This window comes from Triturus cristatus, chromosome 8 (genome assembly GCF_964204655.1).
Source record: "Triturus cristatus chromosome 8, aTriCri1.1, whole genome shotgun sequence".
Classification (NCBI taxonomy): Eukaryota; Metazoa; Chordata; class Amphibia; order Caudata; family Salamandridae; genus Triturus; species Triturus cristatus.
In genome coordinates this window covers 410,248,573-410,275,979 of record NC_140591.1, presented here as the reverse complement: position 1 = coordinate 410,275,979, position 27,407 = coordinate 410,248,573, and the positions used below count along the sequence as shown (strand labels likewise).

At 42.0% G+C, this 27,407-nt stretch overlaps 1 protein-coding gene across 1 annotated transcript in view; it reads right to left on the bottom strand.

Annotated features, from left to right (window-relative positions):
- LOC146802215 (guanylate cyclase soluble subunit beta-2-like) overlaps positions 1-27,407 on the bottom strand; it is a 194,387-nt gene that overhangs the window by 88,019 nt on the left and 78,961 nt on the right. The window contains exons 6-7 of the mRNA XM_085623736.1: positions 25,881-26,053; positions 6,086-6,176 (exon numbers count right to left, since the gene is read on the bottom strand). Of these exons, the coding sequence (XP_085479862.1) occupies positions 6,086-6,176; positions 25,881-26,053 (264 nt within the window). The remainder of the gene's footprint in view (positions 1-6,085; positions 6,177-25,880; positions 26,054-27,407) is intronic.

Below are 27,407 nucleotides of genomic sequence, written 5' to 3'. Positions count from 1 at the left end.
AACCATTTTCCCACTTTGTATGTGTGCTGTAAAGTGCAGCACACATGGAAAGTCAGAAAAGGAAGGAGAAATGAAAGCATTGGTCCTTTCTTGTGCCAACTTAAAAGGGTGCAGTTTTCTCACGCTAAACCCTATCTACTTTATTTAGTAAGTTGGAACACCCATGCACCACCCTTGGTCAGCCCCATGGCGCAAAGTAATACATTACTTTTCCGTTATTTCCGACGCTAAAGTAAATTGGGAAAAAAAGATTTTGCACCGATTTGCGTCCGTTTTTTGATGCAAGCACAGCACAAAATCTAGTAAATCTCCCCCTCTGTATCTTAAAAGAAAAATGCCAAAAAAGGGACTTTGTGAAAGAGCATTAGGTGGGAATACCATGCTGTTCATTCTCAGCACCCACTGATGCTGGTAATATGCACATAGACCATGGTAGGTGTCCGAAATGAACAGCTTCTACTGCATGAATGAATACCAGCTGCTCTTGTCAGCCCCTTACCATTCAATGGTTTGCAACCTCAAGAGTGTTTTCATGACATGTGTGCATTCCCTTGTGAGTTGCAAGGCAGTTGTGTATTTATATTCAGGTCCTCTTCTACGCTTAACAGACTTAGGCGCACAATGTGCACTTTGCAAAAACTTTGGACAGCAATGCGTATTTATACATTTTAAATGTTTGTTTTCCATCTATAAAAGAAGCAGCTTTTGTTTATGTATAGCCAGTTCATACACAGGCTGAAAAAGTTAACCATTTGTACCAAAAAGCTTACTTCAATTAAATGTACATCAGCTAGTGGTTCTAATATTGGAATAGTTGGTCACATGTAAAGACACAGGCATTTATCTGTCAGATGCAGCCCAATTCCCACTATACACTTGTAGCATATTTGGGCAGTGCCCATTGAGGATTAAACTGAAGTCTGATTCGTGTTAAACAGCCCACCAGTGTTCCAAAGTAATAGGACATTTTTTCAGAAAGTTAAAATCGCTACTAAACATTACTGCCCTGATAGCGACATGTATGAAGCTTATTTCAGGCTTGAAACTTTATGCCTCACAATTGTAAGGGGTCTGGTGTTCAACACAGAATATTCCAGGGCGGGAAATACCGGACCCAATTTTACTGTCTGGAAAATCCAGCGGGTAAAATCCCGTTAATAAATGCCTGAAGGGCCTAATCCTCGCCTGACCCAAGCCTAGGCATGTGAAAGTGTGTCATGTCACCCACTACCAGGTGACATTTTTCCATTGCCTCCTTGGGTATTCAGACAAAATATCAAGTTAGATATGCTTTACTCCCTATGATTTCTACTACCAAAAAGAAGTCCCTTAACTCCTCCTTAATTTTCAGTAATTCCTGCTGCCATATTCTTAGCGATTGTTCCTCAATCGAGACTACATTCACCTTTTGTTTGGCTCTGCCAACTGCTGCTTGCAGCCCCTCCAGCTTTTGCTTACGCTGTTTAGCAATTTGCTTTATAGGAGATAACTTGCCCTCTAAATGCTGCTTTAAAAGTCTCCCAGACAATAAAAATAGAGGCAGTGTTTAAATGAAACATGAAGAATTCCTTCATAAAAGCTTTTGTCTCTTTTAACCAAATAGAATCCTACAGAAATGATTTATCAAACTGCCATCTCACTTTCTGTTTAGGAATCAAATGATGGGAGAACATTAAGGAGACTACTGAATGATCTGAAAAACAATTGACAAAAATCTCTGTCCTGCCATTAGCCAGCAATTAGTTCACCCCAAAAAAAATCCAATCTTGATGCTGTTCTATACCTGGAGGAGTAACAGGTGAACTCGAAGAAACTTTACGAGGAAAACCAGCAGATTGGCAAATATTTAGCTTTGTCCCCTAAAAGTCAGAAGAGTTCCCAAATAATAAATCTGTTGATGGATCCAATATCTAAGCAATTAGCTGAGGATAGTCAGAAGATCGCGGATATTTTCCTATTGCATTATTAAAACAATTATTCTGAAACGCAGATAATAGCAGAGTGTGATCAAAACGTATATTTTGGCTCCTTAGAGCTGCCACAGGTTTCAGAGGGACATATCCAGCAGCTGAATTTTACTATAGAACCATTGAAAATTGAAGAAGCATTGAAAAGCCTGCGGTTGTGATGGAATCCCGGTAGATGTTTATAAGGAAGTTTCAAAAGGAATAACTTCCAGTTTTATTGAATCTTTTTAATCAAATTAAAGAGGGAGCATCTGTTCCTAAGGGATTCAAGGAGTCAGCAGTGATTATTTTTCTTTAAAAAGATAAAGATCCTAGTGATCCTAATTTATTTTGACCGATTAGTCTGCTAAATACGAATTATAAGATTTTTACAAAAATCTGAGCAAGGAGAATTGCATCTTCAGCCCAACAGGTGGTGCATTCAGATCAGAATGGCTTCCTGCCGGGGAGGTTACTGACAACTAATACATATCTTTTAATACAAGCAATCGATTACTTTTCAGCGAATCAGATTAAGGCAACAATACTGATGATGGAGGCCGAGAAGACTTTTGACTTAGTGGAGTGGCGGGCCTTATTTTTAATATTGGCAAAGTTTGGTTTCTCTAGTCAGATGTTAGGTATGTTAAAAGAGCTATATACCCATGCCGAAGCCAAGATGACTATTAATGGAACAGAAGCAGGGAGGGTAAACATCAATAGAGGCACTCCGCAGGGATTATCCCCCCTGCTGTTTGCTCTTTTCATTGAACCGCTGGCAGTTGAAATTTGGGCTAATGCACAGATTATACCCCAGATGTCAGGGATGCCGAAAATAAAACTGTATGCGGATGATATAATTTTATATCTTAAGGCAGATGGCTCAAATATAAAGAATGTGTTGGATGAAATTGAAAATTTTACAAGAATTGGGGGATACAAGGTGAATCAGTCAAAGACATAATTTCTTACATTTAATTTGCCTCCATCAGAGATTCCAGCATGTTTACCACGTGTATCACCCGGCCTTATTAGGTATCTTGAAATTCTAGTTACAGATCAAAATGCTGAGCTGTTCTTATTAAACTACGAAAGGACGTTGGCTAACGTGAAGAGTCTATAAAAGTACACTACTGAATCTGTCATTAGTTGGACGGGTATCGATGGTCAAAATGTCAGTTCTTCCATTGTTTTTATTTCTTTTTATTAACCCCCCTTTGAAAGTTCCTAATTCTTTTTTTAAAGAATCGGATGGTCTGATTCGGAAATTTGTGTGGAAAAACAAAGAGCCTTGTGTGAAATTAGCTACACTTCAATTGAATATACTACACGGGGGCGTAGCACTACCTCATTTTTCAAGATATTATCAGGCATCACTGGTTAATTTGTTAAGCCAAATAAGTGAATCAAACACAGTATATGATCATTTTCTTCTGAATTAAATGATAAATGAAAGTGCATCTAAATTACTAACCTTTTTGCAAGTAGCAAAACTCCCCAAGAAAACGAGATATAAAGGGCCTGATTACAATGTTGTTCGGAGGAACTCCGAATCGGATTTGGTTTTCCCAGAACCGATTCATAGCCCTTGTTTATGACCAAATTGTACACAAGTCTGAACGACCAAGTACGATGCAAAGATCGCATACGCGCCAACCTAATTGTTTCTGGGACCCGAACCTGTCTGTACGAATCGTGCCACGCAATGGAGCCGTATTCCGACCGAGCGAGTACGATGCACGATTCTGTTAGCCACTTCATCTCGGTCTCAGCGAGACGAAACGGCTGTTGGAAGTGTACTCTGGGGGACCGTATCAGGGCCCTCTTCACCCAGGGCACTTTGAATCTGTCACGGGGGTGTGCCCATGCGTCCCCCGATCCAGGCATGCACAGTGTGGCGGGCACCATGGGTTGCCCACCATAGGGTGTACGCTTTTCCCCACCCACCCCTTTTCTGCTATGTGGGCCTGTGTACGCATCTGTACACGGGCTCCCATAGAGTTCAATGGGAGTCCAAGCGAACCGAGTCCGTAAGCATACAGCAGCTTCGAACTCATTCGTGCGGACTCAGGCAGCATGTCTCGCTTGGAAAGCCTTCTGGATTTGAGTCGTACGGAGGGCTTTCCTAGCGAGATCGTAATCGGGCACAAAGTGCTACTCACGTTGTCACGGAGAATTCAGGTGTTTCATAACTCTCAAAATATTTCGGTTTACCATGCCAATACTCCTATTCAGGATTGCGCTGCTGGTGGTTTAGTTATGTCTAAAAGACTTGTGCAAGACTGGCAAGAACTGGGATTTGTTAGCCTTGGACTTTTTTTTAATATGATATGTTAATTACATGAGATACAGTTCTGATTCAGGCCGGTAATGAAAGTAGGGCCTTGTGCTTGAGTTTCTTCCAGATCGCAAGTTTCTTAAAAACTAATTATAGCATTCTGTATGACTTTGCATATCAGATTGCTAGACAGATGAAGATAAAGACACTGGGGATAGGCACATGGTACCATTTGCTGCATCATAGTAAAGAAGGGGAAAAAGATGTTTTGGATAAATTGCAGAAAATGTATTCCGAAACAGGATGTAAATGTCATTTAAAAGAATGGTCAGCGCTCTGCGAGTTGAGTTATGAAGGGTTGCGGAGAGCCAATTTTAAAAGAATTAATTTTCTTTCAAGATAGTTGCTGCATTATGCGCCGTCCAAATTATCAAAGATGTATCCCACTGTGAGTAATCACTGTTTTAAATGTAATCAGCAGGATGCAGGTGGTTGGGCACACATATTTTTTTCAATGTAGCTATTTACAGAAATTCTGGACCGAAGTTTTGTTAGCTATTTCTCTTTGTATGTCCACTGCAATTGACCCATCTTGTATGTTGGTTTTATTTGGTTTCTCTGGTGTGGTTAAAAGCCTTAGGAAATACCAGCAGTATTTTATATCAATATCGATTACTGTGGCTGGTTTTTAAAGTTTTTCATTATTATTTACCACGCAGTAGTTCATTCGGTTAACATGGATATCATTTGGTTTGTTGCAGGATTGAAGCAGATTACAGACAAGCAGATGTATCTTGTTGCAACGTTTATAAGAAGACATTGTACTATGGGGATCATATGCTCACTTGAGCTGAATAACATATATTTGAAGGCCGCAATGCTAGTAGGTGCATGTATGTAGGTCAGCAGGTGCTGTATCACTACTCAGTATAAATATGACCCACATGGGTATAATGATAATAATTATGGCATTACAAACGGTTGTGGCTTTCCTAAATGAATTTCATGTTTCAATGGAAATGTATAAGGTTTAAAAACATATGCAACAATTGAATAATTTGGATTCATTGTATTCTGCCTCGCTTTGATAAATGGAAACATTTTGAACAAAAACTTTATGTTGCAACAATGAGGACGATAGTATGTTTACTATGTTTATTAAGTTGACAGGAAATGAACACTGTAACTTTAAAAGAAACATTTGCACTTTGAATCCCTGCCCGGGAACAAGGAGTGATTGAAATTCCGAAAGGCGTAGGAAATTCCGTTACTTAAAATAAACACGTCTTTGTATAGAGGTCACGGCACCAGTGAGTTTTTTTCAAGAACGGGGCACTGGATTGTGTGCGAGATATATATATATATATATATATATATCTCAAAATCAATATTTTGTACAACGATATTTTTGACATCGATATTTTTCCCCCCAATATTTTTGCACTTACCATTATAAATATAGGATGTCGATATTTTTGACATCGATATTTAAAACTTGATATTTTTGGTTTGGGGATATTTGAGGTGTCGATATTCTGTCAGTAGACCACCTCCTTGGCCCTCACCATGCCCTCACCTCCCTCCTGTACCGGACTCATGCAGGCATTCACCACCTGTTTAAAGCAAACATTTACACCCAGCCTAAAGCATGTGGTGAATGTCTTTATAAGAAGTAGCATTTAGAATTCTAGGTTTAACTAATAACTGCAGGAATTCCATGTAAAGATTCCAGCCAGTCACTGTGATTCCAACTACCAAGAATGTCTGCATGGAATTCCACAGTGCTGGTAATGTGTCTACATGGTGAAAGCCAATAAGTGATTAAACCGCATATGAGGGTCAGAACATTACTCTACTCAACCTCTTCCAAAGATGACCACATTTCTCACAATATCCCAGTAAGATTTCTTTCCTGTAGGGCGAGATGAACTTGTAGGTGCGACGTCCTTTTCCTGTGTAAGACAAGTGAAAACCATGTTTAATATATGTTCTACAGAGAATATAGGAATTATGGAAGTCAATATAAATGCAATTTCATGAGAAGTTAATTTAAAATGATCTTTTACTCTGTGCATTTGACGTTTATGCGTTTATGTGTGGTAACCATTGACTGCACACATGATATGTTTAATGGGCTCTCCAACAGTGAAATGTATGAAAGGCCAAGAATTATGTACTGCACAGGGCCAGCACTGCTCTGCAAATGACTTGGCGACAATGATGGCCAGTGCAGGTAAAAGCGGTGCGTGGTGGGGGGGGCAGCAGACTTTGGAGAGGGAAAATAACATTTTTTAAAAATTAAAACCACTTCCCTTGCGCCGATTCGGTGATGCGGCGAGCAGCGATGAGGCGAGAGCAGGGTAAGTGGTTTTGGTTTTTTTAATTTTATTTTCCCTTGTCGTCGTCTGACAAATTATCTCCCCTCCCACCCCTCTCATACCTGCACCGGCCGTCAATACTTGGCGACCACAGATAGTGTTTACATTTATAAGAATTCCCCAAAATCTTTACAATAAAAAAGCTGATTTCCTTTGACTGTTTTCACAGAAAGGGCACAGCAGTTCGGTTCAAGCATTAACTTCAGAGTCCACCTTGTAAGGATTAACATTGACATGGAGCGAGAGATCAGTTCATCCACCATCACAAGGTAAGAAACAAATTGCAAGGGAAGTCCAACAAGATAAAAAAGGACAGGAGAAACTAGTCTTGCTCTCAACTCAAACCAGCATTGCCAGTGCCAATAAGTCTGGCTTATGAGTTTAATTGCCTTTTGTAAAATTGATGGGTTTAAGGACTCAATCAGTCAGTGTACATGCATTCGGTCACTCATCTTTGCACTCGTGCATGCATTCATACATCCATAGACTCCATTTCTTCAGTCCCCCTCTGACACAACCACAATAAAACGCACACAAACTCAACAACCTATGAAAGATAAAGTAAAAGAATGCAAGCAGAAAAAAGAAAACATTTTGCCTAAACACATCTGACATGTGTTGAATTAACTAAACATAGCAGTGGGTGTCCTTATTGCAGAGCTATTGTAAATAGTCTACTGTTGTTTTAAAGTTCCAGCATAGCCACCGCATATTAAACCAACGTGTTGGCTACCTTGGAATGGTAAACCAATGATACTCTATGAACAGCAGCCTTCTATAATGGGTTCCTGGTTTAGAAGAAGTGTCCACATGGGTTGTGGAGGAAATGGGTGGCAAGTAAGCATTGGCATTGCCTGGAGAGCTGTGGTATCCTTTTAAGAAACATTAAAATAATAAGAGGAGAAGAAAAGAAATAAAAGATGAAACTATAGAAGAAAGAAAATTAGAAACTAAGGGACTGTCCAACCAAACCCGACACTGAAGCACTCTCGTTTTTAGGTCCAAGTGCACACGTTATCAGAAAATGACAGGGCAAGCGAGACAATGACTGATGTGGACTCAACTATTACTCCATGCAGTACGTTGTCATAAATGGAAGCAGAGTGTAAATGACAGACAGACCAGTGGCAGAACCGAGCTGACACAAAGGCCCTGTATCTGTCTATATGGATTTATATATTTATTATCACAAGGTACAGAAAATTAAAAAGGAAGAGCATTCTGATTGGCTGATTTCTAGTCGAGCTGTTTGGTATCACAGGCTTGGACTGGTCCTGCAGTACCAAAGAATCTGATTGGCTGGCTAAAGCACAGACAGAAATGTTGCAGCCACTATTACATGACATAGAGACTCATTCCCCATATCCTGAAATTTAAAATAAGATAGAAGGGGCCAGAGTAGTGGGTACTATGACATTCCGTAGATTTAAGAGGGGACCCTAAAGGTACCCTCTTAGGGTTAAACAAATATTTCATGTAGCAGGTCCTAGGCTACTCATGTGAGACCTTCTTGTGCATAATCAATTAGACGCACTTGGCCAAGCCCCTACAACAAACAACCTTTGCTTCATACACTGTGTGCATTAGGGGCCCAACCTTACTTTGCCAGGCCCCTATTGCACACAGCCCACACGCTATACAGAACTCTTCAGTTTGAGCCCACTCCATCCTGGCCCCCATTCTCCCTAAGGTGGTCAAGCCCCTACTATGTACAAAGTAGCTCTCTGCACAACTGTTCATGGAGAGCCCACGCCCCAAGACCTACAATCCCTCTTAGGTGGTCATGCCCCTACTACATACGGCCTTAGCTCTTTGTGGTATTGTTCACAGAGAACCCACTCCCTCTAAACACCCAAACCGCATTTGGTGGTTAACCCCATTTCTATGCACAGCCTTTGTACTTTGCACATTTCACAGAGACTCCACAGGACTTCCATGAGATAACAGGGGCCCTCGCTGGTTCCTGTGGGAGTACCACAGAACAGGTGGAAAAGTTAAACAAAAAAAAGCTCCTGTTGACAAAAAAGTAATGGAGAGCCCACTTCCTCCAGATAATCACACCCCTAATTGAATGGTCAAGCCCCTACTACGCACATCTTTCACTCTGTGGACAAGTCTTTACAGAGATCCCACTACTTCCAGACACCCAATTCATGTTAGGTGTTAAGTGCAGAACTCTTCATGGGGAGCCCATTCCCTTGAGCCCCCCATGAGAAATTGGGTTACTGGTTGAGGGGGTGAAAAGCAGCAACTACAATCCTTGTCAGGGTGAGGCACAAGCAAACCCCAAAGTAACATTTGCTCAACCCTCTGGTAACTTGGCACAGAGCAGTCAGTCTTAACTTACAGGCAATATATAAAGTATTTATACAGCACTTCAAACAGTGATAAAGTGAAAACACACCCAAGAACACTCACATTTAGAATGATAGTGCAAAATGCATTAAATAAATCAAGACAAAAACATCAAAAATCCGATCAGTAGAACCAGAGATATGCAATTTGAAAGATTTCAGTGAAAATAGCGCCAAAACGCTCAAAGCGCCACTCACGGCTATCTGGTGATGTGAGACTGGGAGAAAGTCGCAAGTTCAGGCTGACAGTGATGCAGCACCGGTCGGATACAGGGACGAAATTAGTCCTGCTGAAAAGTTAACTTCTCAGTCCAGCGCACAGAATCCTGTTCACGGTGGAGGAGGCTGCAAGGAGCAGAGAAGCGTCGCAGACCGTCAATGTAGAGTGAAGACCAAGCCTGGCGTCGCAGATGGTCGTCGCAATACTGCAAAGATCCTGTTGTCATTGTGAGCTAGTGGGCCGGAGCTTCGCGGTGGCGCTCCCAGTGAGTGGTCTATGCTGTTGCGCAAAGAGTTGGTTGACTGAAATTCACGTTGGGGGTGTGAGTGATTGGCAAGGTTTTGGCACCAAAAATTAAATTCAGCCTCTCGGAGGCCACACCAAGAGTTTAGGACTTGAGGGGCACCACATGGGGATCAGGGGCTTGTTGCAGCTGGATCTGGTTCTGGTGGCTCTTAGCCTGCTATGTCCCTGTGGCTCTGAAAGGGAGGCTAGCAGACTAGCCATTTGAGCCATTCTGGGAGTCCTTGGTTCAGGTGCAGGTCCAATCCTCTGACTCAGGCAGGAGAACAGAAGGGCATCAGCGCAGCATTCCAGCAAGGCTGCAGTCCAACAAGGCAGTAGTCCAACAGGGCTGCAGTCCAGCAGAGTGGCAGTCCTTTCAGCAGCACAGCAGTCCCTCTTCCTGGTCCAGAAGTGTACTGAAGAGTTGGTGTCTTAGGTTCCAATATTTCTACCAGGTGCCTCCGTTGAAGTGGGAGAAGTTTCTAGAGGTTTTCCTTTGAAGTGCACAGGTTTCTTGCCACCCCTGCCCTGGCTCCTGACTGACTCAGGGGGTATGCAGCCCTTTTGTGGAGGCAGGACACAGCCTATTCAAGTGTAAGTATGGCTGTGCCATGCTCCGCCCTACCATCTTGCCAGTGATGGCCCATCCGGGCACACCTAAGCTCTCTGTTGTGTGTGGCTGTGTTTGAGGAATACACAAAGCCCAACTGTCAGCTACACCCAGTCATGTGACTCGGAGAGAGGCTACAGCCACTAAATGACTGAGGAAGGAAAATTACAACTTTCTGAAAGTGGCATTTCAAAATTGTAATTGTAATTGTAAATCCGACTTTACCATAAGAGAGAATTTTCATTGCAATTCCAAAGACACCCAACATGATCTGGTTACCTGATCCCCATTGGGAGTTTCACTTTTTTAAATGTAATACAGTAACTCAAATGTTATCCCAGGGGAGATTAGGCCTTGCTGTAGTGAAAAACGTAAGGGTTTTTCAATACCAGGACATGTAAAACTAAAAGTTATATGTTCAAAATTTTAAATACACTGCACCCTGCCCTGTGGGTTGTCCAGGGGTGACTTATATGTATTAAAAAGGAATGTTTGGGCCTGGCAAAAGTATTACTTTTCCAGGTCGAAATAGCAGTTTAAAACTGCACGCACACGCTGCAATGGCAGATCTGAGACATGTTTAAGAGGCTACTTAAGTGGGTGGCACAGTCAGCGCTGCAGACCCACTAGTAGCATTTAATTTACAGGGCCTTGGCACAGGTAGTGCCACTTTACTAGGGACTTACAAGCAAATTAAATATGTCCAAAGATACGAATCTACAATGAGAACCACTTTATACAATATGCAGAATACATTATCAATATGTTACATGTCTTTTTGCAAATGGTGAAACTTTTAAAATATGTCATTTCATTCACTAGATCAAAAATAAATCACATTGCCTCCTTTGATGAGTGAACTCCATGTTTCAGAAACAATGGTTTCAAATAAGTGACAATGACTAATATGAAGTGAGGGGCATACAAAAAGGTTGTGCTCTAAACTTTGTATGAAAGCAAAACAAAGATTGCACAATCCGTCCACCGGGACCAACCCACTCCGAGCCCCTGTAACAGATTTTAATGGCAGGGTGTTCCTACGGAACATGAGGAAAAAATGGTGAATGCCCTGCTCCATTTCCACTTTAAGTAGGGTTGGTGCAGCAGCTGGGTACAAGAAAATATTATCACCTCCATCTACTTTTTTCCCCTACACATCATCAAATCTTGTTTCATTGAACTGGACCTAATACTGTGTTTTAAAAAGTTCTTACGTACAAAAGAACATCTCCCCTTGAGCTCAACACGCTGAGGATTCATCTCTTTGAAACAGATATTGTGGATACCATATTCAGGGCATTTGAGGCAAAAAGCATTTGTATTATAATTGACCTCTCTACACATCTCTGAAGAACATTTGCCAGCATTTTGTGAGTTTTGTATATTGCAATTTGAGATCAGTGTAATATGAATCTGCTTTTTGAAGTTTATTGACTCCTTTGAAATTCTGCTTTACCTTTATCTAACTTCTGGTCATAGCCCATAAATTGCTGTTACGAGGTCCCATAAAAGTAATGTACTAAATGCACAATATTTGGTGAATATTTGAAGTAGAATTTTTAATGGGAGTAGTGTGGGAATGCTGGGTGATAGGAAATTTGATAAAACTCTCAGATTCCATAATTTTCCTTCACAAACATATGAGGATATCTATGATTTAACCAAAGTTTGGTGTTTGCAAGTCATTCTGTGTAAGAAAAGGTATTGAGATCTATGCAAGCTACACCTCCCCATCCTACACTAGGCACCATGTTTTCAGAAATGTCTGTGCCGGACATGTATTCCTGGATGCCGAATGAGCCCTGGCCTAAATACTGTAGCTGCCCACATCACCAAAATTGGTAAATATGCAAGACAAAATCGTGATGTTTCCTTGTGTCTTATGATAACTCAGTCACACAAGTGGGGTACTATTGGTAGTGTGAGAAGTATAGGAACACTGTGTGGTAGGACATTTGTAGAGCCCCGCAAACTCCATTTGTGCAGAGTGCTTTCACTTTGGTTTTGCTGTAACGTCAGTGAGTGCAGCATGCTATACAATATGGCAAAACAAAACTCAAACTCAGGACTTGCGGGAAGCATTTGCCTCACATGCTAACTTAGATTTTGGAAAATAGCATGTCTCTGGTGTTTTTACCAGAAACACTTTTTTTCCAGTACTGTGAATGACTCGTTAAAGTGCAGCGCACTGTGAAGGTAGTGTGGTGGACGTCAACGGGTCATCGTCTGCCCTAAAGCAGTAAAAACCCACCATATGCTTGCAACCTGATGTCCAGTCCAACAAGAATTGACAACGAGCTGCAGTGATATGATGGCCACATTTCACTACCTTCTTTGTTCCATGATCATGGGAGCCTTCTCCTCTAGAAGTCCCCCAGGTTGGTAGTCATCTGGGACTGGGGAAAAGCGAAAGCACAGTGGTCAAAGAAGGGTGGCACGTACTGCTAATGGCCATGCACAGCCAAGAGAAATTTTCAGTTGCCATACATGGTCCAGGGAGAAGAGGGTTAGAGAGAAAATAATAAATATTGAGAAGTGCAAAGAAGATAGAAGGAAATATAGAAGAGGTTCTAGAAAAAGAGAGAAGATTGAGAGAAAGAATGAAGATTAAACAGAAAAAGCAAGAGAGAGAAAATGAGAGATAGTTATGGAAAGATAGATGTGGCACCAAACAGAACTGCATAGTGAGGAAATGGTTGAGAGAGGCAGTGGGAACAGAGATTGGGACATAATAGAGAAAGTAAGAGAGAGCCTAAAGCAGCAAAATGAGAGCTAGGTAAATGTAGAGGGTTGGAGATTGTAAGTGGAATTTATAGCTTATCATGTCTTGGCCAGTCCACCAGGCTCAATGTCATTTCAAAGCACAATTCTGCATTTTATTTTCTAGAAGGAATCTTAGTGTAAAAGTTAAAAAAAATCACCTTGCCTTTTGGTTACATGATCCACATTTCTTTTTGCGAATTGATTAACAATGGCACTCCCTTGTTATTTGTTACTTCATGCTCTTGGTGAGAAGTGCTGACATTTTCTTTTTAATGCATATCAGCCATGTCTACATTTGCTGCTATAGTCGCTGGAAAGGACAACCTACTTGCTGAGAAGTCCAGGTTCTCTTATGGAGGTGAATTGGCTTTCTAGTGTACATTTAAATATAGCATTCTCTTAATTATTTCATAACGTGAAGGTTGACTTTTATCTGCACCTGTAGTAATGCTGAACAAGTTTTCTACTCTTCAACACCGCCAGGATATACCTTGTGGTGATGGACAGCAAAAAAAGGCATCTAACCGTCCACTTTAAATAGGGCAGACAGGCAGATGGCTTATCGTTTACTGTGCCTACTCCATCGGGCCTTTGGAGGACTTTTAGACAGATGAAAAAAATATATACTTTGTCGATCAGTCCTACTCAAAATTGGGATGCCTTGAGTTTGAGGGGACCGGATACTATGTTGTTGTTGTACCGGACTACATGAACACCAAACATTGAAGGAGCACCAGTGGCCCACCTAATGCAAATAAGTACTGACCCTGCTCCTCATAGGAACAGTTCATTCCAAGCCTTGGTCATCCCATCCGTTCACCTTGCAGCCAACAGATTCTTTTTAATTAGGAAATTTGAGACTCACACCTCCTGAATACCATTAACTAAGCTACGCTCCTGCTTGTAAGGGAGGTAGACCTCTCTCAGGGTTCACAACCAAAGCATGAAATGCCAGCCTGCTGTATCTACGTGCCAACAACAGTCTCCTGAGCTATTGAGAACATTTGAAAATGTACCTCTTCTTGATTCTAGGGTCAGCCCCCTAATTAGAGCGTTGGAGCATCGCCTCCCTGTGTATGGAACCGGTATTAAATATAAATATTAATGGGTTTTTTTATACTGTCTGCACCACGGCTGCTGTGCTAATTTTCAGCCACTGGTGCCTTTCTGTGAGGGTATGGGCGGGGTTTAAGGGACTACAGGATGAGCAGGGAAGCGAAAAATTCTTGTCTGACATGCACACTTCAGGGCTCTCCCTACCTACACCTCGTTAGTGAGCTAGAGGAACAACAGCCACAGCCCCCTGGCCTACTAAGAAGTGCATGGCTTGCCTGCCCCAGCCAATCAAGGCCCTGCTCTTATGCTGCTTACTAACACAAACAGCAAGGAGCAGTGTCTATATTGGCTCAAGGGTAGAAGGAGGAGACCAAGTAGGCCTTTAGTGTTCTCACATATGAAGCAGCGTGGGACACGAGAGTAGAGCAGAGGCCTACATTTTAAAGAATTCTGCTTTGAATATTTTCCCATGGGCTATCACCATATTTCTAAGGTACCCTCCCTTGTCAGTCAAAAAAACATAAAAAAATAAAGATGGCTTGAATGCTCCGAAAACACTATTATAGTGATGATTTCACATCTTTCATCATTGAAATAAAATGTGTGTTCTCTTTGGATAGAGTCGGTTCTGTGTCTTTCGTTGATCTACGTATGGTTGGACAGCCGCGGCCGCTGCGGGTAAGAGCGGTGGGGCCAGGTGAGGGGGGATTTCGAGAGACGACCACGATGGAAAAGGAATTATTTATTTCATTTTTCCTCGTGGTCGTCCCTCAAAATCCCCCCTCACCTGGCCCCACCGCCCACCGCTCTTACCAGCAACGGCAGCGGCTGGGGTTGGATCGGGGAGCGGGCACATCTCTGTTGCTCACATCGTTGGATCCATCTTCCACCTTTACCCGCTTCTTTATAGTTTCATCACAGCCTTGGACGTTAATGTAATAGGTGTACACTTATTCCCCAAAATAATACAAGATGGCTGCTCTTCGTGGGCAATGACATGCTCAAAAAAACAGGCAGTGTTTACTTATCGTCTTTTCATTGCAAATAAGTGTGTGCGTTAGTAGATTACCTTCTGAGGATGCCAGATGAAAATTTAAAAGCACAGGGAAAGTGGAAGCTATAAACCACCACAGTAAGCAGAGAATGTATTCTTTAGTAAAGTCGCACAAAACATCCTGGCGCGCGACTTTACTAGGGAATGCTTCCATTGTTGGTTTCCACCTTCCATTTCCCCATGTATTTTATATTTGTATTACTAAGGAGCAAATTTATTTCCCCAAATGAATCATGATGGTTTGCTCGCCATGAGCAATGAAACACCAATAAAGATTGCAGGATTTGTTTGTTGTATTGCACATGACGAGCAACCGTCAGGATTTATTACAGGAAATAAATGTGTGCGCTAGTAGATTAACAACGATGCAAGGCTGCCTGATGCACATATAAAATACAGTTTATACAGGTAGGAACAAAACTATTTTCTCTGACATTGTGCCCATAAAAAATGCTCTTTCCCATAATCCTCTATCCCTTGGGCCCCCTAGCGTTCCATGCTTGTCCCACATGTTGCAGTCGCAGCATTTCTTTTTTTTATTTATTTCTCATTTTTATTATTAGTGATTAGATGGCATTCAATGTGTTAGAAAGAACCTCAAATTCATGTTCACACACCGCGAGGAGGGTACTATGAGGGGTGCATGATAATAGTGCAACAAGGCTCTGTGTATCATAATTAGGGTTCCCGGTGTTATGGTATTTTTTTTGTTTTTCATTTCCGTTCGTCTTTATCCATATTTATTTTTGGGCCATTTTATCTGTATTCATCCATATTTATTTAGTGATTTGTGGATAAATGAAGTTGTAAAACTGTACATTTCCCTATTTATTTAACTGATCGACACGCAGTCATACTTTGATGTCTGTCGTGTTGTAGCTATTTAGCTGCAAAATATTACATAACAGTGCATCCACTCGTAAATGTTAGCACTATACTACAAATGTATGTTGACATATGCAGTTATTTAAAGAAATGTCATCTTGTTTTTTAACTTCCTATGCTGTCCTTCTGCTCAGCTGTTGGGCTATAATTCATGAAAGACAGCACGGAGAGTCACTTAAAAGAAGCCCAGTTTTCTGTATTTATCCACTTTTAAAAATAAATGCAGACAGAACACACATTGCTTTCTGTCTGTATTTATCTGTAAAATCAGTAAAAATGGAAAACCGGTAGCCTTAATCATAATACTATTCAACCAGGTTTCACTTATCTTTTTTTTTTTTTTTTAATCATACCAAAATAGCGTCATATACAAGAATACATATCAATAGATCATACAAAATAGAAACAGTTCTGATAAAGTCGTGCAAAAATACAAATAGATAACTTAGAAAAAAAGAGCACCTCAGTAATAGCGATTGCTAGAATATAGTATATGCAGTTTAGAGCTAAAAAGTTGAAAACAGACTAAAAAGCATTGCAATTCCTTCTTATAGAAGAAAAGACGCTTACTTCCTATTTCCAGTAGGGTTATGCAAAGGTGCAATAGATCACTTAGAATAAATATCAATGGATCATAGATAATCGTAGCAATTCTACTAGGGTTGTGCAAAAATACAATTATATTACTTAGAAAGACAAACACCACATATGAGCTATTCCTAAATAAGAGCAGTTGCTAAATATAGCATATACTGTTTGGAACTAGAAAGTTAAGACCAAGCTAAAGCAAACATTACAATTCATTCTTATTGGGAGTAAAACCTTTACAGCCACCTTATTCCAGTCTATCAGAAACCTATCTAAGGGGAAGCCTGCCACCACCACTCTTGATCCCCTATCCCCATACCTAAGATCCCCTAGCTTCTTTACTCTATTTTGAAACATGTGCCCAGATTTTGCCCCCACGGATTCTGGCCTGCCTGCCCCTACATGCATACAAGGCCGTCTCTTGATTATATATTCCAAGAAGTCTAACTAGCCACATCTGAAAGGTAGGTGACTCTACGTCCTTCCATCTAGCGGCCTGCATTATCCTAAATATTGCTGTTCCCACAAATATACAATATTCCTGTGGCGTGTCAAGCTCCAAGGAGCTATCATATCCCAAGAGCAGCAGGGTAGGGGTTAGTTTAAGTCTCAGTCTAAACATGCTTTCCCAGAAGTTGAGTAACCCATTCTTTAAAAGAGACAGGTTATCACACTCATAAAACATGTGAGTCAATGTGGCCGGTCCAACCCATCATCTAGGACACCTATCATTTGCACTTTTTCCCCAATCAAATAATTTAGCATGGGTAAAAACCAAATTAAATACAGTTTTATACAATTGAGCCTTTAAACAAGTAGATAAAAGTGTTTTTGCAGTTAATGATAGTATCTAATAAATGTCCACATACGGGTCGTTCAGCTTCCTTGCCCAGCCGGTCTCGTTTTTTTCTGAGTCATCTGGTAGTTCATCTATGAGCAGGCTATAAATATTCCTAATTTTGCAAGTCTTCCTGGTGATTACTTCTAACATTGGTATCCTATCCAGTTTTACCGCCGGTCTACATGTGGTAAGGATGTCCCCAACCTGCACATATTTAAAATGGTGATTATTTGGAATCCCGAATTCTTGCTGCATCTGGAAAAATTGAAGATTTCCTCTCCCCCATAGAGATCTCCAATTGTAACCACATCTAGCTCTTCCCATTGCCCTCCCATAGCATTGTAAGAGAGGGGTGGAAAGAGCGAGGATCGCCACAGGGGAGTATATCGACAAATCTTAGGTATTGTCATATATTTTCATACTCTTTTCCATATCCTCCATGCCCCATATACAACCTTGAAGCGAACCTTTCTATAATAACTCTGCTCTATTTGTCTAAGCAGCAGCCCAGGGGCCTCCTTCCCTATGGCGAGCTCATATACTGTTGGTATTTTGACCATACTTTCAACCTCCCTGTCCCTATCTTACACACAAACAGGGAGGTCATCTGGTGAAGAGGAGCCGCCCAATAGTATAATGTAATGTTAGGAATTGAAAGCCCCCCTCTATCCTGGGGGAGAGTTAGATATTTAAGTGACCTTCTCACTTTCCAGTATTGCCAGATAAAGTTAGAAAAGATAGCCTCCAAAGTCTTCAATATCTGTTTGTCTACCACAAGAGGGATTGAACGAAATAGATATAAGATCTTGGGTAGCATAGTCATTTATAAAAAATTCCCTCTCCCAATTATAGATGAATGCAACCCATTAACTCTTTTGAAATTCGCAGATATAGTCTTTACCCGGGGGTCAAAATTAACTTGCACAATTTCATCCACCTTCGGGCTGATACGGACCCCGAGGTAAACTGCCGATTCAGCTCATCGAGAGTCATTAAAAACAATATTCTCGATGCAATTAACAAATGTCTTCCCCTTATTCAGTACGTAGCCTGATACATGCCTATATCCCTCAGCTATACGAACAATCTCCCTAATTGCCTCTGTTGGGTCAGTAGTTATCACTGCAACATCGTCGGCATACGCTAATACCTTCGTCTCATACCCCCTGCTCATCATTGGTTTGATCTCCTGGCACCGCAGCAGTTTTACCACCAGGGGATTGATATACAGAGCAAAGAAAATGGGTGAGCAGGGGCATCCTTGTCTAGATCCCCTAGATATAATTATATTTCCTGATTCGCTCCCCATCAATTGTAGTCAGGCTCTTGGTTTGGAATACATAGCTTAAATTGCCTTTGTGAGTTGCGGCCCAAAGCCTTTTAATTCCAGTATCCCCCACAAGAACCTCCAGGATACCCGATCAAATGCCTTTTTGGCATCGAGGAGGATCATAGCCATCTGGCCCCTGACCCAGCCACGATGTCAAATAGCGATAGAGCCCTCCGGGTATGATCCGTTGTTTCTTTTCCTGGGATAAAACCATGCTGCCAGGGGGAGACCAGATGTCCTATAACCCTCCCTAGCCGAGTGGCCAGTATCTTCGAGTAGATTTTAGTATCCAAGTTAATTAGGGATATCGGCCTATATGAGGCTGGATTATCTGTTGGGTTTCCTTTCTTTGGAAAGATGATGATGTCCGTTTCTTTCCAAGATTTTGGAGGGCACCCACTATATTGTATACCCTTAAAAAGGTCAGGAAGAAGAGGGGCTATATCGGTTTGCATTATCCTATATACTTCCAGGGGGATCTTTCCAGGCCAGCAGCCTTCCCTGATGCCAATTCTTGCAGAGCTGCCAGGACCTCCTCTAGTGGGATGTCCTTTTCTAGATCTTACTTAGCTACGCTATCCAACACCTCACCAAGGTCTGCATTGGTTACTATTCGGGATATATCCTGTAATGTTCCAACTGTACCCGTGTCATCCTGGAACAGCAGCTAATAATAATCCTGAAACACCCTTAATATATCATCTATGTCGGTATACGTTTGGCCATCCTTCTTAATTGATGATATTAAATCCCGAGCTGTTTTCTGACGGGTTTGAAGGCCTAGTCTCCTTCCCACTAGTGCCCCATTTTCATAAGAATTATTTAGCTGGGACTGAAACTCTTCTGCCGATTTCTGCGTAAGCCAGCTATTTATTTTTGCCTTAAAGGCGATTATTTGATGTTGAGTTTGAACCACCTCCGACCCTGCGCTATTAATAAAATGTGTTCTTCTTCTGCTTCCGCTAGATTTTGCATCAATTGTTCATTCTTTGCCTCCTGCTGTTTCCTTGCCCTGGCAACGAAACTAATCATTGTGCCCCTAAGACCAGCCTTAAAACATTCCCACACAACCCCCCTGCCGGCACTATATCTATTTATATCAAAAAATTCCTGGGACCGTTCCTTAATGTATTCAATATAGGCTTCAATAGCAAGTAGCTTTCTATCAAAGCTCCATTTATTTCGAGTTATTTTAAATCTTTTGAGTTCAATTTCCAAAATTAATGGATTGTGATTAGAGATCACCTTACGAAATTTCCTAATGCCAACTCCATTAAGTATGTCCCTTGTGCCTAGGAAGTAATCAATCCTGACGTATTTCCTATGAGGGCAAGAATAATATATATACCCCGGAATAGTGGGGTTCTTACAAGCCCAGATATCAACCAAGTCATGGCTACTTATAAGAGATGATAGAGCCCTATATGCTTACTGCCATGGTACGCCCCTTGATTTAGTTGCCCTTGGCAAGGATTCAGGGAGATATTAAAATCTCCACATATAATTATTGGACAAGGCTTTGCTGCAAGCTCCAGCTCAAGATCTTTAAAGATTTTTGGATCATCTTGGTTTGAACCATATTCCGCACACACTGTAAGCCCTACATCTAGCTCTACCAATGCCCACCTTCCCATTGCATCTGCAGCCTTATGTTTAGCCTGTCCTAAGGAAATATTTCCTAAGATTGCCACCCCTTGAATATTTGAGCTCTGAGTCGTGCAAACCAGCATATTATAGCCCCCAATGCTCAGCCCACCCTTCTTCTCCCACATGGAATGTGGGTCTACTGCAGACACATTATATCAAAGGCATTAGTCCTCACAAGCTCAGCCAACCTTGACCTTTTCCCTCTATTATTCAGTCCACCCACGTTCAACGAACAGATAGTTAACCTCATCATTAGATCTTAGGTACGTGCCCACCTGGAATACCTCTACTCATTTCTCTTCCCTTCCGTACAAGAAGTGATCTTTCTTTAAGCACATTTCTTTCTCACCTCTGGGTATGTTTTTCCTTTAGTTTTCTGAACCCCTGCCCACCTGCAAACCCCCTTCCCCCAACCCTCCCTCCTCCCATCCTACAGCCCCCTCCCCCTACCCACCACCACCCTTTAGAGGCACTCAGACTGTGGTCTGTGCACGATGGATACGACGTGCAGAACCAAGAGCCCTATGATCCTCATCTTTGTATTCCAAACAAAACTCTAATACATGCTTCCTTAAAAGAGAGAAAAACCCCCAAAATACAAACCCCCTCCCCCTCAAATTCACCCCACACCTTTCCCACTTTTAATTTTCTACTTTTATAAACCCTCTCGTGCTCAATTCCATTCTTCTGATTAGTTTGTACTAGTCAGCTCTACCCTGTAAGACCGTCTAAATATTCCTTTGTTTTGATTTCAGATACAAAAAATCATGTTTGCCCCCCCCCGATCACTTTCAGCCAGGCTGGATTGTTCAAGAAGGCTTGTGCATTTTTGTCCTGGAAAGGTTTGATCAATTGCCGTAGCCATCATCGCCTTTCAACGGTAGTGTGGCAAAAATCCGGTCTAACAAAAAACGACACTCCACCCCTGGTCCTTCCTGCTTCGGGTCTAGCCTTTTCAAAGATATCTTGACTCAGTAGAAAGTTCCTGAAGTATACTAGAATGACTTGTGGCATTGCTCCTTCCCTTACCGGTTGCTTTTGTACGAACTGGACCCGGTGGGCGCGTTGCACCTCTTGGGCCCAATTCCATTCCGTTAACTCCGGGAACGCATCTCTTAGCAATTCCACAACGTACGAGCGGACATCTGCCCCCTCGACCCCCTCGGGAACCCCGAGCACCCGCAAGTTGTTGTGCTTCTGGCGTTTTTCGTGCTCCTCCAGCTTCCATTGAATGTCGATTAGCTGGGACTCATGGTATTTAGCTAATGCTTGGGTGGTTATAAGGTCAGCCTCTGTGGTAACAATCCTTGACTCGAGATCAGTCTTTCGTCCCAGATGGCGCTGCAGGTTTTGGTCAACTCCCTGACCACCCCCTGCACCTTTCTCATAGCTGATTGGGCCTTACGGCCATCCTGGCGTGTCTCATCATGATGCAATGATATGATAATATCAAAACTAACAAAGGTGACGGACTTAAATGGTAGCACTTCACTTCTAGTAAGCTGCTGCCTTATCCGGCCGTTAGTGCACAGAAACTCCAGCACCATTCACCTAGTGGTGCCTCAGAAAAGAAAAATTCTGACAAACAATTTACAATGAATGGAGGTGCACTGAACATAGAAAAGAAGTCCAAAAGTGTTTCTTTTTTTCTTTGTTTAATATTTATTTCAGATAGATAGATACACAAAATTGGTCGGTGAATCGGGATGTGAGCAGAGAACGCTTATTAAGGTGTTTGATCAATATTTTGTTGACAATAGACTGAGCATCTACTTTTGATGTCGTTTGACAATCTTCCTCAGGAATTGAATTGAAGGAACAGTACAGATTCTCAATAAGAATCTTTGTTAATCATCATCCAAATGGATCCTTATATTTTAAATTTCAACTACTGGTTCTTTAGATTTATCTAGACCCTCTGCGACCAATTTTGAATATCTTCTGATCTCTGGATAGTTCCATTACCAAGTGGGATACACTGCTCATTTGTCATTCTTCATTTTTCGCAATATAAAGCTTGTATTCAACTTGCTGTCACTTTGAGCCCTGAAGAAGTTCCGTTAAAAAATTGTATCTTTAAGGAACGAAACGCGTTGGCTGCGGTTGTGTATCTATCTATCTGAAATAAATATTAAACAAAGAAAAAAAGAAACACTTTTGGACTTCTTTTCTATGTTCAGTGCACCTCCATTCATTGTATATGATGCAATGATATGGCCTGAAAGATGGCTTCCAACGTTGGAGGGGTTGGTACATTTAAGTCTGAAACTGATTGCCCACTGGACGAGGGTCCGGCAAGTTGATTTGTAGGAGTATGATCCCAAATAAGGTTTCTATCTCCCGGTTTTCTTCTCTTCTGAACAGTTTTGGCCCTAGCCCCATCAGTCTCATTTATATCGTTATTGTTAATATCAGTAGAAGTACCGGAGCCCTCCTCTGACCATTCCCCCCGTCTGACACAAAGAAGAAAAAATCACTTGGGTCCTTATCCAAGTCAGACCTGTCAGCAGTATCAAGCCCCTGAGGCCCCCATGCCAGAGATAACAGATGGTACGTGTTGGACCTTCCAGCCTGTGCTCTGCCAAAGTTTGAGGTTGGGAGGCTATAACTCCATCATCCCTTCCCACATTTGCCCTCAGTAGACTTGCTTCCTGATTGTCTGGGCCTGGTAGGTCTGTACTGCCTCCCCGCCCCCCGCCCCCGTTAGCTGTCAATGAGGGAGGGAGGTTATCCGCTCTTGGCCTACCTTCCTTCTCTTCTGAGTTAACAACTTGACTGCTGCTGCCCATCGTCGGAGGGACGTCTGCCTCTCGTGCTGTTTCCACGCCTGGCATTGTACTGCCCCAGCCTGTATCTCCATCAGCCTGAGCCTTCTTTGCAACGGGGCCTCTCAGAAGCTCAACCACTGTAGGGCTGGCCGGATGCTGTTTCACCGCGGCCCGCCTCTTCCTCTCTTGTCCTGGGCTCGCTACAGGACTTGCTCGTGTTTCTCTGCTGATTGGCCTCAGCGCCCCTGCCGAGGCGCCTGCGCAGGGGATGCAGCCGCAGCTTCGACACTTGCCTCTAGCATCTCCGGGTGGCCCTTGAGCATGGGGAGAGTAGTCCTTGGCTTGACCACTCCACCTGCTGGCTTTGGCCCCATACCGTCCGCTGGCGCAGGAACCACTACGTCCACAAGGTAAGAGTCGCCAGAGGGCCGCTTCGGCACCACTCTAATCAGCCTGTCAATGTGCCTCAAGACCGCCAGACCTAATACTGTCCCAATTAGGTGCACGTAATTTCCTACACCTCTCGGGGACCATATTTCACTTCCCTTTGTATAACGAGGGTCATCTCCACACGCTCTTCCCTTCTGCTTCTGCATGTAAATACAGTTAGAGCTCTTTAGTGGTCAGCGCACTGCTACGGTCTCAGTTGACTGCCATCTTGCTTCACACTCGCAGCATTTCTGCTGACAGGAGTGCAGTGGACACAAAAGGAGCCTTGCCCTTTTTGCATCAAATCCTATTGAGACTGATAGAAACGTCCAAAAATGATCACCCTCTGAAATAGTCACAGAATTTAGAGCTTGGAATCATGATGGCTGCTAGCCATGGGCGCATCTCACTTTCTGAGCTCCCCAAGGATCATTGTAGCAGGTATGGTCGGACCTGGGCAGAAAATAAGCCCGGTGCCGGGTACCAGAATAAAAGTGGGCCCATTTCCCGACTATGAAGGCTACTCAGCCTAGAAAGAATGGCCGATATTTTCCGGGACAATTACAAGAATTTTGAATTCAAATGGGGACCGTTGGTTACTTTCCTCTCACGGGGGCTGCCATTGGCTGTCTGTCCTCCTTCTGTCAGGGCACTACACTTCTTTCGTTTTTGATTTAACTTCACATATCCCACACTGAACAGGTCCATACGATTGAGCCACCACCACTGTTTGGGAGGGGGGAGGGGAGTTGGGGTTTTGGTTATTCATTTTCTGGGTATTGTTTTTCCGGGGCATTAATTTACCTCATATTACTCCTTCCCGTTGGAAGGGTTTGATAGAACCCCATTGCAAAAGAAAGATGGGACGCTCAGTTAAGTTTGTTTGGTTTTATATAATGAATACTGGGGTCTGACCCGAACCCCTTCTTCCTCTATTTTTGCATTCCCTACGAGATAGGGGCGGGTCACTGGCCAGGTAATGTGATACTGTGCGAACCCTACTTTTTAATAATATGTCTGACGCTCACTGCGATGAGCGAAGTGATGGTAATTTTTTATTGAAGTATTTGAAAACTTTCATTAAACACAAGTTAAAAAAAAAAAAAGAGGGCCCATTACTGAACCAAATAGCTAAAAAAAAAAAAGCAGGGTGGAGCAACGTGTTCAAATTGAGGCAGTATTTTTCAAAGTAGTGGAGAGTTCATGCATTTGAGCTTGCTGCAGGCAATGTTTCCATTAATATCAGGAAAATCAACTGTAAAAACTATCCTGACAGACCTTATGGGGCAGTTTTTCAATATTTCAAGACAAAGGGGCGTATGTATGAAGCCTTTTTCCCGTTTGCAATTGGGCCGATTCCCAGAATGTATCATCCCAAAAGGCCCTTGCACAATAGGGAATTGCAAAATGTGCGATTTACTATTCTGCGAATGCATTTAAGGAATCGCAAATTGTGATTTCTTAAATGCAATTCTGGAAGCACCCAAGTTGTGCGATTTTGCCTTTAGAAATCGCAAATTACCACCATTGCATTCACAATTTGCGAGTATCTAATGGGTTCTCGCAAATTGCGAATGTCTTCCCATTCATTCCTATGGGCCTCTAGTCTCATAGGAATGAATGGGAAGGTATTCCTTAATGGCGAATCGCAATTTGCGATTCACAATAAAGGAGTACGTGGGAATCGCAATTAATATTGCAAATCCTACATGCATTGCCTTTTGCGAGTCCTTAATAGCGAATCGCTAAATTTCGCTATTAGGGACTCGCAAAACGCTTTCTTGATACATATGCCCCTTACACTCACCACTTTCAAATATCACCAGCCAGCACTGCTTAATTGTAAAGGCCAGGTTCCTACTAGAGCTAGTGCTCTAGGCATACTACCAGGACACCCTGATCTAGGGGCTTTAGGAATACATAATATAAATTAATAAATACTAAATAAATAAATAAATAAAATGTATGACTTTTTACCCCATCTAGATACAGCCCATATATATCGAAAATATATTGTATAATGTACCATTTCTGTTAACCTACTTAGAAAGAATTTCAGAAGACTATCACCCCAGTGCCGTGCCCCCTTGTTCAGGATGGGCACGCTAGTACTATGGCACTGATCTTGGAAAACCATGGTTCGGAATCCAGCCCTGAATAAAGGATGAATAAAAATCAGAATGTAGATGCAAGTCCAAGAAGTGAAGCTAACCTGTGTCCCTTGACTTTCCTTGTGGCTATAATTAGGAAAGACATGATAACGTGTACCCTCTCATCAGGCAACTGAAAGGCATTCCTTTGTAGGGCATGTATGATTGCACGCGCCCCACACTCACACACACACAAACACACACAAACCACATAGCACACTGTGAATATTCATATTCTTACACAACACATTTTGGCAGCCTAATTTGCGTTAATTGTGCCTTTTTCTAACATACTTACATCCATGGCAGCTGCTCTCGGCTTGAGGGTTCTGTGATGCCCTCTAAGGGTCTGAAGAACAAGAAATACTACATGCTCTTTCTTTCCAGTGCGTTCTTCTTCTTCACTTTGATTAAGAATTTCCATTATCACTTCACTGTCGAAAAAGTCTTTTGCAACGGACTCAATTATGCCTGCAAGAAATAGAATACTGAAAGTAACACACCACCATTGTGAAGTGTCAGGATGATATACATTTAAGTTATTTAATACGACATATTAATCAGCTAATACATTCATGCTGCCATAGCTTTCATCTAATGAAAATTCCTTGCAGAATGGAATGTTGCCTTGGTCACAACGTTTAGTTAACCAGACCATTATGGATGCTCAAGGGGGCTTGTAAACCAAATGATTCATATATATGAAATGTTGAGTAGGGGCCAGATTTACTAACATTTTACAAAACACAGTGCAGCAAGTAAAGTTGCTGCACTGAGTGAATGGGAGACAGCACAAACCCACTATATCTACTAAGATATGGTGCATTTCTGCAGTCTCCTTGTGCAGGCGTTCGGTGTCCTGCCTAGTGCCAATACAGGCAGCCTTGCACCATAGCACAAGGGGCATGTGCCACTGACAGGATTGTTTTTGTACAAGAAGGGATAATTTCCTGCACAAGAAAAATCCTTAGAGGCAATTTCCTCTTTTATGTGTGCTGCAGACGCAGCTCACATAGAACAAGCATTGGAAATGCAATAGGTCTCGCATTTGTTGGAGCTTCAGCTATTGGCATTGTAAATGGTAATGTTTTGTACTTTGCAATAGGTCTTTTATTTGTTGGAGCTATTCACATTGTAAATGGCAATGTTTTATATTTATCCTTGGGGTTTTATATAGCGCGAACTGAACAGCCTCAGTTGTGAATTTCGATTGATCAAAGTTTTGTGAGCCCTGAAATTTGCACAAGTAATGTGCTAACAGTATAAATATGGGCATTGTTTAACAAACGAAGCCACTGCAATACAAGAGCAAAGGTGACCGAGTGACTGTTTCTGGGTTGACAGAGTTGCTTACAGTCACTGCCCGTTAAAGCTAGCTAGCCCGATACTATGAGTTTATCAAACTTAATGCTATGTTTTCTTATGTTATGGTATGTTATGCTATGTTATGTTATGCTATGCCATGTTATGTTTTGCTATGCCATGTTATGTTTTGCTATGCTATGCTTTGTTATGCTATGCTTTGCTTTGTTATGCTAGGTTTTGTTTTGCTATGCTGTTTTGTTTTGCTATGTTTTGTTATGCTATGTTTTGTTTTGGTATGCTATGCTTTGTTATGTTATGCTGTTTTGTTATGCTATTCTATGTTTTGTTATGCTGTGCTATGTTTTGTTGCGTTTTGCTATGTTTTGTTTTGCTATGTTTTGTTATGCTGTTTTGTTGTGTTTGTTGTGCTATGCTTTGCTATGCTATGTTTTGTTTTGCTATGCTTTGTTTCGCTATGCTATGTTTTGTTGTGTTTTGTTATGCTATGTTTTGTTATGCT